At 35.8% G+C, this 18,652-nt stretch overlaps 1 protein-coding gene across 1 annotated transcript; it reads right to left on the reverse strand.

Moving 5' to 3' along the window:
- Positions 1–6,028: 6,028 nt before the first annotated feature.
- Positions 6,029–18,171, reverse strand: gtf3c6 (general transcription factor IIIC, polypeptide 6, alpha). Its single transcript, XM_039761440.1, has 6 exons — positions 18,033–18,171; positions 16,620–16,700; positions 14,064–14,127; positions 11,826–11,870; positions 8,598–8,708; positions 6,029–6,482 (listed from the first exon to the last, which is right to left on the reverse strand). Exons 1-6 carry the CDS (start codon positions 18,054–18,056, stop codon positions 6,082–6,084), a joined length of 726 nt encoding a protein of 241 aa, XP_039617374.1. The 5' UTR covers positions 18,057–18,171; the 3' UTR covers positions 6,029–6,081.
- Between the last annotated feature and the right edge of the window lie 481 nt (positions 18,172–18,652).

Below are 18,652 nucleotides of genomic sequence, written 5' to 3' on the forward strand. Positions count from 1 at the left end.
TAATTGTAAAGGCCAAAATCTATCTAAATTCAATGCTGTTAAACGAAACAGCAAGGGAGAAGCATACACAGTAATTGGAATTTTTTAAATAAACTTTCATCTGGTTCTATCCAGCAAACCTTTAATGAATCATGGCGTGATACAGAGACTGACTTGCTTGGGTGCAGTTTCCAGGAAAAGTGTCTGTGCAGTGTGGCAAGAATTCAATACGTCACTTTTGTGCACTGACTAACCCTGGGCACCGTCTGACCTTCTACCTACTTTTCATTCAGAGAAAATAAATAACATCATAGATAAGCCTACAGAGCACCACTTACATAAGTGCTGTAGTGTCTTCTGGTTCCTGTAATAATGAGGGTGCCATGTTTGTCGTTCAGATCTACAGATGCAGTCAGGAGGTCTTAGCCCAGGAACCTTGAAACTGCAGATGACTATTCTATTATGGAAAACGCCAGCCCTTTTGAATGAGTGGTTGTCAGAGAGAAAGAGAGGGAGATTAGGAGCATGCGCTGATACAGCGCATTGCTGCACCCACCACATTAAATAATATCAGCAAAAAAAATAAATAAATAAAAAAAGATTATTTACCACCTAAATTCCTCTTTCAAATCCCAATAAAGACAGCATAAGCAATAAATAAAGGGATACAGCAAATTTGGTTTATGGCATGAATATTAATTTCCTTTTCTTTCTCACTTTAATGAGACAGTTTGTATTTACACATTTTAACAAGTTGTTTAAATATTGTGTCTCTTATTTTTGTGTCCATCTGTTGGCAGATCTAAAGCATTTTTAACCTGAAGTGACATCCCAGCCTTTATCGATGAAGGGGCTTAGGCATATCAAAGCAACTTCAGCCATTTCTGGACCAGACTCTAGTCCACGGTGGGACAACTTCCACACTCGTTCATATGGGACTAATTAAGAGTCACAATCCAGGCCAGGAATGCAGAGATGTGAAGCAGTAACACTCAGCACTGCACCACCCCTTTTTAAAAATAAAAATGGAGAATTTCTATTCAGCTTTTTTAAGAAAATTAGCTTTTTTTTTTAACAATTTGGATTACCTGGGGGCCTTATTAACATCTGTCTTTAATATGCATTTTGCTTCTGGACTGTATCTGGTCATAATTTAGCCCATTTACATTTACTTGTAATATTAAAATGTGTCTCCAGTGTCCACAAGGTGCCTGAAAGCAGATCTGATAGCATCCTACCCAGCATTCAAATCATCTTCCACTTATCTCATTGTTACATGCTAATAAACAACACACCTGCACTTGCTCTTGTCTTAAACATGGCTGCTGTTTCCCACCATTTATGAATCTGGGCCAAGTGATTGGACAATTTGATCATAAGTGCCATTACACCTAATTTTCAATGTGGTTGTGTTATATACAATGTGATAACATCACTAAAACACATCAGTCAAAGGGTGTAAAGGGAGCCAGGGTTGCTCTGGTGAATATATAATACCAGCTAATTTTGGAAGACAGCAGGTGTCAGCTACAGTGTTATCATTCTGAGGTACCCTTTCATTTTAATCTCAGGGCTTTTTTTCTTACTTTTCTTTAGCTGCCTGACCTCTCCCCTCTGAGTCCTAACTTGGGCTCTCCTTTTATGTTTTAGTGGGCACAGGTGCCTTATTATGCACCACAGACCATTAATAAGGAAACTGATTGAACCACACACATCTTGCACTGCCATATTCCCCCATCAACACCCTAGGGCAGCTCATCCAAGCTACTCTGACCTCTTGGAGCCCAACCACTTTGCTAAAAACATGTGCACTGCCATGGACCCCTAACTGAAAGTGACAAATGAATGACAGTAATCCCTCCTCGAACGCAGGGGTTGCATTCCAAAACCCCCCCGCGATAGGTGAAAATCCGCGAAGTAGAAACCATATGTTTAAGCCCTTAGAAACTCTCCCACACTGTTTATAAATATTCTCCGCACAGTTATACAGTAAACCCTCGTTTATTGCAGTTAATCTGCTCCAGACAGATAAATGAATTTCCACGAAGTAGGATTCTTTATTTATAAATCTAATATTTTCAGTTAGAGCATAGAAAAACTGTTTACGACCTTCTAAATACGTTTTTTAACATTATTAGAGTCCTCTAGACATGAAATAACACCCTTTAGTCAAAAGTTAAAACTGTGCTCCATGACAAGACAGAGATGACAGTTCTTTCTCACAATTAAAATAATGCAAACATATCTTCCTCTTCAAAGCAGTGCGTGTCAGGAGCAGAGAATGTCAGAGAGAGAGAGAAAAGTAAACAATCAAAAATCAATTGGGCTGTTGGGCTTTTAAGTATGCGAAGCACCGTGATAAAGCGGCCACAATGAAGGGATCAATGTGAAAGTAGTCTTTCAGCATTTTTTAGAGTAGCGTCCGTATCTTCTAAGCAAACAGCCTCTGTGCAAACAGCCCCTCTGCTCACACAACCTCCGTCAAGGGGCAGAGAATGTCAGAGAGAGAGAGAGAGAGACAGAGAATAGCAAACAATCAAAAATCAATACAGGCTGTTAGAGCTTTGAAGTGTGCGAAGCACCATGCGGGAAGCATAACGTAGATCATTGAGTTTTATTTAATATATGATACATGCTCTGATTGGGTAGCTTCTCAGCCATCTGCCAATAGCGTCCCTTGTATGAAATCAACTGGGCAAACAAACTGAGGAAGCATGTACCATAAATTAAAAGACCCATTGTCCAGAAATCTGCGAAGCAGAAAAATCTGTGATATATATTTAGATATGCTTACATTTAAAATCCGCGATGGAGTGAAGCCGCGAAAGTCGAAGCGATATATTGAGGGATCACTGTACACCAATAAAGTAAAAGTGCCATATTATACTAGAAACAGATAAAAAAAATTGAAATTGTTAAGGATGTGATTGGACACACAACTCATTTCCTGATAATAATAGCACATGTGATGAATAAACTATTCCAGTTACATTATTACCAGGCAGCAGAGTGGTACACTGATTTTGCCGTGTCTCATTGATTCAAGGTCCTGGATTTGAATCCAAAGCCAAAGCCCTGTCTGTGCGGAGTTTGCCAGTTTTTGCTATGTCTACTTGTGTTTTAGTCTTATATATCAAACAGCTGGCAGGTAAGTACAATGGCATTTCTAAATGGCCCCATGTGCATGAGTGGCTCTTGTGATGGGCCAGCTGCCATCTAGGGTCTGTTCATGACTGGCACCATGTACAGCGAGAACAGGTAGAGGACTCTGAAAGGAATTAAGTGGGTTTCGGTAAATACATATTGACTTTTTACCTGGAGGGTGATTGTCCTTCAGAAACCCCAACTTTCAAAGTATTTAATTTAGATTTGTCCACTGCCTTTTACCTTACAACCACAAATGCTTTGCCATGGGTCTAGATTCAGATTCATACGGCCATCTCTGTCAGGCTAATGTCCCTGGCACATTTTTACATACAGCATATTCTGGGAATGCCTACCTGTCTCTCTGCATTTTGACCTTCTATTTTTCTGGTTTCTCTCGGTTAACCTATTTTCCATTATTCTTTTTCATTATCTAATCTACCTTCTATTGGACTTATCCTTTTTCTCTTCCCAGTCGAGTTTACTCTGTGTGTGCACAATTTCTACCAAATCAATTCTAGCCTCTCACCTCAAATCAGTTGATCCTCCTCCTTTTCTCATTTCCCCCCCCTTTCTTCTCTTTTAAGCATTTTTTCCTCAATCTTACGGTTGTTGAGCTATGAGCACTAATGATTAACGGGTTTCCAGCTCTAACACTAATAAATGTCAGTTTACAGTACAGTTAATCTGGCGATCCTGTGATCCGCTTTGCCACTCTCATTTTTAATCTCACTGTGTCCTCACATCGCCTGCCTGTATATTTTCCATGTCCAACGTGAGGGATGTCATAAGGGCTGCTACTATGTTCTTATTTCCATTCATCCTTTTCTATCTTTTACTTGTTGACAGCTTAAGGTTTGATTATTACATACTCAATCCTGTAAATTCTGTATTTTATACTTACTAAACTTCAGTAAAAATGTGGTCCCAAAAAAAAAAAAAAAAATTGGAAAGTTAAATCCTGAAAATGTGCATGGAAGGTTATTTGGGGTCACAAGACCCTCCTGAGAGTGTGAGAGTGAAAGAAGAAATGGAAGTTGGCATAATGTCAGGCTTTTCTACCTTGGAACCGGTGATGGATGAACTGGAAAATGGAGCCAATAAGTACTTTTTTATAGCAGAACTTTATGAAATAGCTCTGTTTGGTCTGTTATTTGTTTGAAAACCTGCCTTTGTTTGCTGCTGGATTTGAGAAAAGCACTTTGTACAGGGGCCAACCACATTTTGGATGAACTACTTATTTTGTTGGCAGAGAACCTCGTATCTGCCATTTTAGCTTTTTAGTGTGCAGTATGCAGTCTGTAGAGCTGGAGATGGGAACGTAAAAATGTTTTAAGCTTCATCAGTTTGTTATGAGACATCATCATGTTAGGACCTTGTGTTAAGTTAGAACATTAGCAAGTTCAGTACACATTTTTTTGTTTCTGCAACAAAAACTTTTAGAGATCATAGTAATACTTGTTTACAAAAATTGAGAAGACTAATTTAACAACACAAAAACAAATTGACATTGAACTTAGTACGGTGCCATCTTATAATAATAATTTTATTTCAAAAGCATCTTTTAAAATACCCAAGGATACTGTAGTGAACAAACCACCTCGGGATTCCAAATTAGTGACGGGTGATACCTCAGCACCACACTAGTTCAAATGTAGTGGAACAGTGCAAGGCTGCTTTTTTTTTATAGAGACTAGAGTGCCAATCCTGCCACCAACCCCAGAGTTTTCCCTGCAAGCTGGAGGACCTGCTTGCAGGGCTAGATGCAGGATAACATCATACCCAGGATGGAAAATATTAAAACTCAATTATTAAACAGTACAAAGTGTATACATAATACAAAAAAATCAATAAAAAGCAATATTAAAAGGGTAAGTGAAGTACAAATACAGTAGAAAGCTCCAAAGGCAGGTCATTCCATAGCTGTAGGCCCAATACGCTAGGAAGAGCGAAGCGAGTGTGATGGAACATATGGGTTCAATAAAGAAAACAGATAAGGTGGGGCCAGACCATGAAGGGTCTTAGAGATACAATATTTGCATTGGATACCAAAAAAAAAAAAAAAAAGGGCAGATAAATGTAGGAGTAATATAAACCCAAGGTTTTAAATGTGTAACAACTCTAGCTGCTGAATTTTGGAAATACTGTAGTTAAATTTTATGTAGGTAAAAGAGCAATGAAGATGTCATATGACCTCTGAAAACCATGAAACTGGGGATCAGAGAGATGCCTCACCTACCCTATCCTCCACATATGACCCAATGTGGCTGTTACCTGTTCCACAATCTGAAGGGCTACCGCCATGGGGTGAACAATGGAAACATCAAGTTAGCTGCAGAACAATGGTTACACAAGCTAGAACATACTGTATGTCTGTCGGAGAAACAGTTGTTAACATTATAACAGGTTTTCTAGTGTTCATGGGGTTATAATGAAAAATAAAACTTGTTTAGTTTTATTCATGTCACTCTTAATTAATGAAGACCAAACCTTTTTCATTAACCTGTGTAAATCAAAATTATAAATATCCATAAACATTTTTGAACATTAAAAAAAATCCAATTAACATATAGTTTTCAATAGAATGTAAACATGTTTAAAATATAGAACTAAGAAATCTATTAATAATAATTTTAGTGGGTTAGCAATTTCTACAAAAATTTTAAACTTTTTTACTTGCTTACAAACCACCTCTTTAAAAAGCAAATAATGAACAATACTATGAATATAATAAAAAAGACAAACATAACTTCATGAAAATATTTTTGTCTGGAAAGTGAAGTACTTTCATTTTTACAATAATTTTGAACATATTGCACTGTGATTAACAAAAACAATTATTCAACAGTATTATTTTATTTCAAAAAAATCTAAAAATACATACTTTGTTGTGCTGTAAAGAGTCCATTCAGCTAGTGTGGAATGCTGTTTTCAGGTAATGGTTTTTTTACATTCACACTATATACTAGTTGATTCCAAATCTGTTGTACCGCTGTTCAGTTCCTGGCTAAGGTCATTCTCTGCCTCATTTGGATTATTCTCTGCAGTGGTCATGAGTGGTACATCAGATGCACTTTTATCCAAAACCTGACTAAATTCACTGTCCACGTAAGGTTTTTGTTCTTCAACATTTGACACATCTAATTCAGGTTTACTGTTTTCTAGTTCACAGCAGACACTGTCCTCAGTATTCATTATCTCATCATCAGAGTCTGAGCTTTGATGCAGATCTTCATGAGATTCATTATCATCAGCATTTACTTCTGATTCTGTACGTTTAGAGTCTGGAAGATAATTACAGATACTACTAGATCTGTGGGCGGTATTGTCCTCAGTTAGTTGCAGAACCTCAATGCCTTCTGCAAAAAAAAAAAAAAAAAAAAAAAAAAAGATTTAAATTCCAAACACAAACTTGAACAAACCATACTATTACATGATTAATTGTTTACAAACAACTAAAATCTAACAGAGAGATTTATAAGAGTTAATGTGATGTTCCATAATTATTCAATTTATTCCTTTACACTTTACATTTACAGCAAAATTATTTTAAAATTTTGTTTGAAAGTTCATATTGAAAATTTTGCAACAATAAAGCTATTGTAGCAAAAACTGTTTACCATCCTTACAGTGGTGTGAAAAACTATTTGCCCCCTTCCTGATTTCTTATTCTTTTGCATGTTTGTCACACAAAATGTTTCTGATCATCAAACACATTTAACCATTAGTCAAATATAACACACAAAATGCAGTTTTTAAATGATGGTTTTATTATTTAGGGAGAAAAAATCCAAACCTACATGGCCCTGTGTGAAAAAGTAATTGCCCCCTGAACCTAATAACTGGTTGGGCCACCCTTAGCAGCAATAACTGCAATCAAGCGTTTGCGATAACTTGCAATGAGTCTTTTACAGCGCTCTGGAGGAATTTTGGCCCACTCATCTTTGCAGAATTCTTGTAATTCAGCTTTATTTGAGGGTTTTCTAGCATGAACCGCCTTTTTAAGGTCATGCCATAGCATTTCAATTGGATTCAGGTCAGGACTTTGACTAGGCCACTCCAAACTCTTCATTTTGTTTTTCTTCAGCCATTCAGAGGTGGATTTGCTGGTGTGTTTTGGGTCATTGTCCTGTTGCAGCACCCAAGATCGCTTCAGCTTGAGTTGACGAACAGATGGCCGGACATTCTCCTTCAGGATTTTTTGGTAGACAGTAGAATTCATGGTTCCATCTATCACAGCAAGCCTTCCAGGTCCTGAAGCAGCAAAACAACCCCAGACCATCACACTACCACCACCATATTTTACTGTTGGTATGATGTTCTTTTTCTGAAATGCTGTGTTCCTTTTACGCCAGATGTAACGGGACATTTGCCTTCCAAAAAGTTCAACTTTTGTCTCATCAGTCCACAAGGTATTTTCCCCAAAAGTCTTGGCAACCATCGAGATGTTTCTTAGCAAAATTGAGACGAGCCCTAATGTTCTTTTTGCTTAACAGTGGTTTGCGTCTTGGAAATCTGCCATGGAGGCCATTTTCGCCCAGTCTCTTTCTTATGGTGGAGTCGTGAACACTGACCTTAATTGAGGCAAGTGAGGCCTGCAGTTCTTTAGACGTTGTCCTGGGGTCTTTTGTGACCTCTCGGATGAGTCGTCTCTGCGCTCTTGGGGTAATTTTGGTCGGCCGGCCACTCCTGGGAAGGTTCACCACTGTTCCATGTTTTTGCCATTTGTGGATAATGGCTCTCACTGTGGTTCGCTGGAGTCCCAAAGCTTTAGAAATGGCTTTATAACCTTTACCAGACTGATAGATCTCAATTACTTCTGTTCTCATTTGTTCCTGAATTTCTTTGGATCTTGGCATGATGTCTAGCTTTTGAGGTGCTTTTGGTCTACTTCTCTGTGTCAGGCAGCTCCTATTTAAGTGATTTCTTGATTGAAACAGGTGTGGTAGTAATCCGGCCTGGGGGTGGCTACAGAAATTGAACTCAGGTGTGATACACTACAGTTAGGTTATTTTTGAACAAGGGGGCAATTACATTTTCACACAGGGCCATGTAGGTTTGAATTTTTTTTCTCCCTAAATAAGAATGAAAACTGCACTTTGTGTTTACTTGTGTTATATTTGACTAATGGTTAAATGTGTTTGATGATCAGAAACATTTTGTGTGACAAACATGCAAAAGAATAAGAAATCAGGAAGGGGGCAAATAGTTTTTCACACCACTGTATAATAACCATAACATTATGAAAATGAAATACAGTATCAACAGATCTGAACTGCAGAAAACAACCTCAGTTCCTCCTTTAATTGTGACAGCATGACATAAAACAGCACATTTACTGCAGTAAGTAATTCCTAGCTGAAGGTGTTTGCTTGGCTCAATAATAAGCACTACCTAAGCACTGTTACTTTGATAACAAGTTATATTTTTAGGATATTATTATGCACATAATACATAAATTTTGGACAAACAACCTGATGGGCTCTCTCCTTCTTTAATTTCAGACAGAAACGTTCGTTTCATCATTAGCTTCTTGATTGTGTGACATTTATATTTCAGCTGGGATGGGGATTCTGTAAGTGCATCTATATTAAAAAAAAAGTTTTATAAGGTATATTATAGTATACAGTATATACAATGGTGTACTTTCTTTTTTTGAAATAATTATACTTTAGTAATTGAACACACATGGAAAAAACAAGCTGAATAACTGAGTTTTGAATGAGTAGAAACTATTACATACACATGCAGTAGTTAAAAAAAAAAGTTAAACAACACTTAAACTTAAATAAGGCTTAAAGAAGACTAGTATATTTCAGTTTTAAAGCACTTAATTTAAGTTAGAAACATGACTAGGATAACCTAGCTTTCATTAAGTCAGTCATATTGATATATTGGTTATAAAACTTGATTTCACTTTGAACTTATATTCTGTTACACAGCATAATGTTAATATATTTCTATCCATTTCTTTAATTCCTCTTCCTCAGTTGAAATGGTTCAATACATTGCATATACAGGCACATACTGGAAGGTATTAAAAAAATCTTCATTTTAATGCATTTAGTTGTTTGTAGTCATCAAGAAAAATTTAAAAAATACTAAAAGAATATGAATCTCAGGTATTTAAGGGTATGGAATTAACCATTTTATCATTTTACTATAGTCAACCACCTATTTTCTGAACAAGCACAAAGGTTTCAGACTAATGCCATCTTTGTCAGGCAGCAACAAATGTAGAGGAGAAATTATAACTGGTTGGAGACTTAATCTGCCTGTATTTCAACTGTAAAATAAGATAAATAAGATCTTGTAATTAGCTTTTGATAAAGGAGCCAACTAACTATGTTGTATAATAAACAAAAGCAGAACAGTCAAACATGGAATCCTGGAGCTAATATGCAGTTCAAGTAAGATTTAAATTATTATCTCACTATTATAAAATAAAATCCTTGGAGAGAAAGATGGGAGACGAGATGTGATCTTCACGTTAAGATCACAGAAGACACTTAAAAGACCTGCGAGACAAAAGAGATTGGCCATGAAGCATCTCACGGGGACCTTACACATGAGACTTTGTGCCAAGAGATTGACCCAGGACCATCTCGTGATGACGTAGAACATGAGATTCTTGCAAGACATGCCCTACTTAAATAAGGCCATAGGCAGCAAAACACTCAGTCGTGTAAAGGCTGCACACACAGATCCAGGGCTCTCAGCGAATATAAAGTGTATAAGGACAATACAGTATAAATGAAACGTCGACGACTAAGCGAAGAAGAAAGCAACACGGAGAAAAGAGACTCAAAAGCATTGGAGAGAAAAAAGAGCAAAAAAGAAAAAGAATAATCTAGGTGCAAATTCAGAAAATAAGGAAGGTAATTATCAGCCCAAAACAAGTGGAATTGAAAAAAAGCATGTCCAATCGGACACAGAATTAACTCTTTCAGGGCTGATGTCAACTTTTGTCAAAAGGAGGAGATGACGATGGTAATCAACTGTAAACTGTGCCAAAACAAACCGTTATGTTTTAGTTAGCGGTTTATTTCTAGAAGGAAAGTTAGCTTCATTAGTTTGACCAAGATTTTCTGCGCTCGCTTGAGCAGTAAGGTGCAAACAAGAGCAAAAATGGCACTGACATAATGGCGAGAGATCAAAGCAAATGTGTGAAGCAAAATACTCCATGGACAAAGTTTTGCCTATTATCTCTTAACTGGACTATGACTTGCCAGACTCTGATTTTGATACAAGTGATCGAAAACAAATGTGAGGTTCCAGCTTGAGCAGACACGCCTATGGCAATGTTTGCCAGGGAGGACTGCCACTTAACAATGGTAAGAGGTAGAAACCAGATTGCAATGCACTGCGATCATGAACCGCTGCTGTGGCTGCTGCCGCTGCCCCAGCCACACAAAGACAGCCTGGCAGCAAGTCTGCCGCACATTCGTGGCAAACTGGTAACCTCGGCATGCAGCAACACACATTTTATGTTGATTTCTGTGTGAAACCATTGTTTTTCAGAAAAAATATTCAGCCCTCAAAGAGTTAAAAGAGAGAGTAAAAGACAAAGTAGAATTTCATAAAGATGTTCACAAATGTTGGCGCTATACACATGCAGAGCAGGTTAGAGATTATCAAAGCAGTGGAATTCGAAAAGGCTCTCGGGGGGTTTGCGTGAAACACATGTGGAGAAAGTTAAAAAATATGAAAGTAGGAAAATCAGAAAGTATATTAAAAAAAAAAGAAATTAAAGATCACAGTACCACAAACAAATGGAAATTATTACTCAAAAAAGGGAAAATAATCACCACGGACCAGGTGTCATTGGGGAAAAAAAAAAAGAAAAAAACAGGACAAAGCGAGGTCAGAAATAAAAGACAGAGTAGAAAACAAAGTAAAACATCATAACATAACATCACAAGGGGGACAAACACAGGTAGAGCAGGTTAGAGATAATGAAAACAGTGGAATTCAAAAGAATCAAAAAAACGGAGGTGCAAAACACATGCAACGCAAGATACAGAATATGAAAGCAGAAAAAAACGACAGTGTCAAAACAAAGAAAGTAAACATTGCAGTAGCGCAAAAAAAGAGAAATTATTACTCGGAGAAATAATGAAAAGGCGAATAGAGATCGAATATATGGAGGACATAGGTGATATGTCAAAAGTATGTAAATATTGTAAGGCTTTGACGTTTAAGTCGGAGAATTTCAAAAATGTGGTTTACCTCACATACATTTATTGGTTACTTTGCAAAAAAAATTATTAACTGCTGATGATGTGGATTATTTTGACTGTGCCGAAATTCCAAACAGAGAAACCTTTCCTGAATTATGGTACAACGTCATTAAATGCATGTCTAACAGACCTAATTTAAAAGATTCAGCATATTGGGACTTGAAAGATTCCAATTATTGTTTTTACAGAAGTTCAGAAATGTGAAACTAATGAAATAGTAAGAATTCAAAGAAAAAAAAATCTTAAAAGTGTGTATCCGGAAAACCAAACACAGGGGTTGGCGAGTGAAGCGAGCAGGGGGCGAAGCCCACTAGTTATTATTAAATATTCATTAATTATGTTGAATCTTTATGGCAGGGATTTAAGAAAACAAACACAGAATACTGAAAAAACACTTTTTTCTGCACTGAAATTTTATACCACAATTTAGAAATGCTTCCTTTAGGAAAACGGATTTCTTACCTTCTTCCTTCTTTTCTTCAAATATGACACATGATCCTAAAGAATCTGTCATCAAGAAGAAGTACAAAAAGGTAAGGGATTTCAACCTCATTTTTTTCTTAAGTATTAGAATACAACAATTAACAATGTTACTGCAATTACATAATGCTATAAGCATAGCACAAGCAACAAAAAATCATTAAGTATGGATAAAATTTTAAAACATTACAACTTTTACAGATAGCATTAAAAATTGAATATATTAAAGTAATTGTAGAGCTACATGCTGAACTTCTTTAAAGCAGGAATGCTTCAATAGACAAGTACAAAGTAATTTAAAAAAAAAACAACTATACACATGTACTGTATGCCTCCTAGTGGAAATCTCAGCTTGTGTTCTGCTCCTTCAGACTGCTTAAGCTGCGAGCATTACTTCTATTTTGATACTGCTTTTGATAAGGTATCTTGGGACAATAACGCAAAACCTCTGTGACTTTCTGGTGGCTATGCCATCAGGAAGGTGACTGTTGAGTTAATACATTATACTCCAGGGACTGGTAATTAAGGGGTAGCAACCAGTTTAGGGAGGTCCAACTATTTCCACAATACTATGTATGCAGAAACAGGAATTCATAGGTGGATATTACTGTGACCTAGATCTTAATGCAAGTTCAGAAGACAATAATACGTTGTGGGGGCCCAGCCCTTTAAAAGAATATTTGGACTTAAATGTGCAGGGACTATAGGAACCACAAGAGGACGCAGTGACCAGTTGGCACTGTAGCTTCGAAAGGTGACACTTACAGTAACTCTAAACAGATTCCATGAAAAAGTGAAATGTACATGAAGTGCAATGTAAATTAAAATGGCTATCCCTGTCAGAAAAATAAATTTGGCTGGTTAGAAGAAAAACAGAAAACAATAAGAGAAAGGTAAAATGTAGACAATGACTGTAACTGTGTACAGCACCACTCACACTGACTTGTCCATGTTTAAGGCAAGTCTCATAGAGTCTACTAGGTTATTAAAAAAGTCACTATGTTTCATCTCACTGCAGCATTATTGTGCCCTTTAACAAGATGCAAATTCCCAAATCTCTATTTATGTTTGTTTAAAAATTTGAGACATACATCATGGATTCAGTAAATGGACAGATGGAACAGTTGTCTAATTCAGTAGGTGGCATGACAGATATTGATGCTACTTAATAGCAAGCAGATTCAAAACTATATTCTGCTTGCTACTGATTGTACAAAACATACACTCCTTCATCTGCATTGATTTCACTAAAGAGCACAAAATCATCTGTTTTATGTTTTCATTTATCAAGTTCAAAATTGTGGGAGTTGAGAAGGAAACCTGGACAAGGAAGTAATTAATTACAGCACACGCTCATATAGACATATATGCACAACAACATGAAACCCATTAAGATAACCTGAATGTGATGGGAAAGAAACAATGGATTAACTAGAGAAATACAGAGATAATATATAAATTCCACACCAACAATTCTAGTGCTATAAGGCAGCTACACTAACCACTGCAAGATTCTTCTACCGCTATGCAAAGTCAAACAAGGTCAGGCTGTTAGATCAGTTTTTAAACCTAAAATTGTACCTTTGCTGTGGAGATTTGCCAATAAATATGAAATGGATGAAAATATTTTACCAATAGTGATTTTCCAATGCCTACTAATGTACTAAGTGCTATTTTTCAGTTTATTTATAAAAAGGACCCACAACAAACTGAAAATAGTGAGAATCAACACTATAAAATGTAGCAAATCGGCTATATGGAGAAGAATCTTCTTCTTTACTTAAAGGAATCTCACCCAAAAATTACATTTTGTATCTGTTAATTAACCAATGTTGTCAGTAGTGTTGGCCGAGAGAAAACTTTAATCTCATTTTCTCAGGGAAAAAAATGAAAAAGTTTCTCTTACATCAGTCTTCAACGGAAGCCAACTCTAAAAACTAGCAAACCATATAAAACCATTCTTGAAAAAATTATCAGATTACTCATGTTGCATACTCCACATGCCAGTTAATCCAGTAGTACGCTGACAATGCCCAAAACATTTTTGTTTTTTATTAAAATAATGTTACATTAATACTTCCAGAAAAATCAGAGTAGCACATGAAAGTTATGCACTTTCCCCATCTTGCACTGGTCAAGAGTCCTGTCCTGGAGTATTCTTTTAATGAACGCTTTAACATATTTTTAAAATTTTAACAGAGAAGTGAGAACAATACCAACCTTCAAATTCTCCAGCAAACACATACCTTCCCACTTGCATTATGGGCTGTTCACTGTCAATACCCTGGAGGGGAAAAAATATTTTTGATTTTGATTTGATATACTTTATTAATTCCAGAAGGGAAATTGTCTTTTCGCATGACCTTTAAGGGTCAGAGTGCAGATGTCAAAACACAGAGTAAACACAATACATATATATATTCAGGACAATTTATACTATTAATGTTACTATATACTTATTTAATGATTAAATAATCGAGAAGCACATATTTATTCTACAAAGGAAAGAAATGTAATATTTTATAAGTTTTATTCCACATTTGAAAACTTACGGAGTTTCAGGTCCTACATAATTATCTGCACTCTTTCTTACAAGCATGTTTATTGGATTCTATTACAAATCCAAAAAGAAAAATGGAACAACTCATATTAAAAATATTAACTGAATTATCACAACATCTACATTAGACATTTTTATGTAGAATATTTGTAGTAAGTAGTAAGCACATTCATCATTTATTCACATTTCACTTTTTGACAAAACTTTTCAGATGTGGTCTAACTTCACTTTACAATTTGCACAAAAAAAGTAGCAAAAACATCTTGTTGAGGAAAAGTTATAAAAAAACATTGTACGACCCCTTAGTGGAGACAAAAATATTACAAATTAAATATAATCATACATTTGTTAAATTTTAACTCTACTTACAACATTAAGGTGTCCAAGGTGCAACATTTTTTGAACATGAAGTCTGTTGTAGGTGGGATGCCATCATGTGGAGGTGTGGCACACACAGCTTAAAGTATCATTGAAACATGCCACTATCACACTTCAAAATACAGCAGCGAAATAATAAATTGTGACAGTGCAAATGTGCAAATTGGCAGGTCTATGACCTGAACATAAGATATATACGTGCATGCATACATAAAAATCCATACAGTCATATCATTACTTTCCACTTTTTAAAATGCAAAACATCAGTACAGCCAAGTATTTTTATTAATCGGTTCCACTTTGCTGTCACTCTCCTTAAAAACAGTGCTGCAGCTGCAGAAGAAGTTAGTGAGTATATTCAGTTTTGATATATATTTTATTTTTTAATAGCACAGGGAAGAGGGGTTTTAGCTTTAACAGTTTATTAATGCCTAAAGCAACAAATGTAAAATAGATTGTATTTATCAACATAGGTCCTGGTAAACTTTAAGATGAGCTCATAGATCAGAAATGTGAAGACAATATTAAAAGTGACAAAGAATCAAAAGTAATTATCATCAACTGATTTATAATGCATAATAATGAATTACACAAAAGATTTAATATATTGTTCATTATATTGAGTGTGAATGTGCATTTGGGCAACTCAGCTTCCTGCATTTCTCCCAGTGCTGCCAGAATAGGCTAAGATCACCAGCAATTGTAAATTGGATTAAGCAAGTCTAAGAATGTTATTTTTTGGTGTATGATTCAGATTCTGGAACATTCTCAAGTTTAAAGGAAGTCCCTACAACATTGGCAAGAAGGGTCAGCAGAAGACTGTCTAAACTCAGACGTGAATTTGGATTTTTTTTTTTTTTTTTTTTTTTAAAAGTTGAGTGGGGACTGGACTGTTCTAATTTTAAAGTTTTAGCAGTTTTAGTTTTCCATCTTTCAGGGTACAGTTCTGTGGCTTCAAAGAAGCTTTAATTTTTTTGCTGTTTAGTACGTTTTTAGCTAGTATTCCCATATTTAAATTCAGTCTACCTTTTGTGTATCCTGGACAGCAGTTTTGTTTTTTTGGGGGTGGATAATACAGCTGTACTTGAGTTCCCTTGTTCTTCGCTATAAGGGATATATGTTATGTTTAAAAGAATTAGTTCAAGGGTAGTACATTTGACAAATTTACTCGGTTACAATACATTGCTAAAGTAATGGTGGTTTATAATGTAAAGTCTTGATTAAAATCTGTCAAAAAAAATAAATACAAAGAGGACTGTTTGACTTATGTTAGGTAGATTGCCCAGAGGGGACTGGGCGGTCTCTTGGTCTGGAACCCCTACAGATTTTATTTTTTCTCCAGCCTTTGGAGTTTTTGTTTTTCTGTCCACCCTGGCCATCGGACCTTACTTATTCTATGTTAATTAATGTTGACTTATGTTTATTTTTTATTGTGTCTTCTATTTTTCTATTCATTTTATAAAGCACTTTGAGCTACATTTTTTTGTATGAATATGTGCTATATAAATAAATGTTGATTGATTGATTGATTCTAAAGACTAAGTTTAAAAAAAAAAAAAAACACATCACGTGGCTAGTCTAACAGAATAACTGCACAACAGCATCGCATGTACCATAGCTATAACTGTAACTCGCAATTGAGCACTTAATTATAAACACACAATGCAAAATATATCTATAAATAAATATATAACTAAAAATACGTAATGCATGTTGTACTACAAAATTCAAACACATAAAGTACTAAATGTTTCCTATTATTCAGAAGCTGTTCCACTATTTTCCAAAATATACTTTGAGTAGTTAAACATTTTTTCAACAACACACAGAGGACTTACCAAAATCTTGCATTTATCAACCCCTTTAGTTAAAAAGTCAGAATCAATTATTCCAGACAATTCAACAACCACAAGCTGGTCCTAAATAAATAAAGAAAAATGTGTCACAGGACTATCTAAAAAGGCAACAGTAAGAAATGCAGTTTATGTTAGCTGACAAAGACAGGCTTATTGAAGTAGTATAGTAGCAGTTATATCAAATGTACAGAGAAAGGTACTATATCACCTAAATGATGCTGCCGTTATAAAAATGCCTGGTTTTAGGTATCTGTATAGGCCCTAAAATTACTTTAAAATACACTGTATTATAAAAAATATTTTTTCTTGTAAAGATTAATATGCCTACTTTTTGTCCTGCAATGCCTGCACCTTTGTAAAAGCTAATTCTTTCTGAAACCTCAATTAGTTATATATAGTATTTACTCACTTCGTTGGCTCCGACCTACAGCAGGTATTGTCTTACCTATTAAACGAATTAGTGCCTCAAATACACACTAAAATCTCCTCTATCGTCTTCCTGTTCTTTTCTCCAAAAAAAATAAAAATAAAAAATAACTTGTATATTAAAACCAGTACTAACGCAAAGAATAAATTATTGTTGGGAGTGAAATCATTGATTAGCTGTCAATGACGCTTAAACAATGGCCAATAACATTTTAGTAACAAACACTGCAATATAAACAACATATCTATTTAAGCAAGAAATTCACTCACGTGCAATAGTGGACGACATGTGAATGATTTCATGATAAAGCAAGAAAATACCGAAGAAAATAAAACAAAAACTTAAAGCAGCCATTGCCATTCCTGTATGTTCCGATATTGCATTAGAAATACACTGCATCAACTATTGGCTCCATGTGTATTTTATATTTTAATTAAAATATTATCTGCCCGAGTGTTACAATTCAGTCAGCTAATCAGCACAGTTTTTGTTTTTTGTTTTTTTTGGGGGATACTACTTATTTTTCAAAACATAATGCAAAGAAAACGGAAGATACCTCGTTACAAATTATAAATAATTTTTAATGTAGTGAGAAGTCAAGCAAAATGACACCTTTCATTGGCTAACTAAAAAGATTACAATATGCAAGCTTTCGAGGCATCTCAGGCCCCTTCTTCAGGGAAGATGGAATTTTGCTTGACTCCTCACTACATTCATAAAGGCTAACACGGTACAACATCCTTATACTAAATACTTTTTATGGAAGTGTTTGTGAACAAGTAAACAAACAACATATAGAATCCATTAAAAATGCTCAACACGACAAAATTACATCGAGGCTTATTTTACCGGATACAAACTTTCTTGTTTAGCTTAATATGCCTGGGTCCAAAACATACAATTTTGACAATTAACTGTACTGTACGTAAGATTCTCAGAAAGACGGATTTCTAAACACCTTCACTCACCTCGACTTCCCATTCGTCTGCCATGGCCCGGCCAAATCTATAGTAATGCAATTAACAGGCACCACCATAGACACTCGCATTGGCAGCAGCGTGAGCAGACGTTTAATCTATCGTCGATGTTACGATGCAGTGCACGACAATCGTGTGCAGAACAGTCGAACAGTACGCGCGCCCTCGGTCTCGCTAATGTACTGCTCAAGACACGCTCTCCCAGACTGAGACCCGTGTGCAGTCGTGCAACGGGGCACTTTGACTTATTTTTAAAAAACAAATATTGTGGAAAATACTATTAACAATTAGTCGATATTAGGTAATAATCATTACATTGCATTTTTGACTTTGGGTGAATTATATATTTAATATGCGATTGTGAAACTCACAGACTGCAGCTATACATTTCAATGAGCTTGGGTTCAGTTTCCTGCCTGCTGTCTGTGTGCTGTTTGTGTGGTCTGCCCGTGTGAGGATTCCTCAAGGTACTCCATTTTACCAATATCACAAAGACAAAAAATTAGATTGACTGGTGTCTCTGAATTAGCCTGCCATTTCAGTGTGTACTAGTATGAGTAAATGCTCCTTGTGATGTTCCAGGTTCATTAACAGAGCTGGTGTCTGACGTA

Source organism: Polypterus senegalus, chromosome 8, assembly GCF_016835505.1.
Source record: "Polypterus senegalus isolate Bchr_013 chromosome 8, ASM1683550v1, whole genome shotgun sequence".
In the NCBI taxonomy this organism is placed as follows: Eukaryota; Metazoa; Chordata; class Cladistia; order Polypteriformes; family Polypteridae; genus Polypterus; species Polypterus senegalus.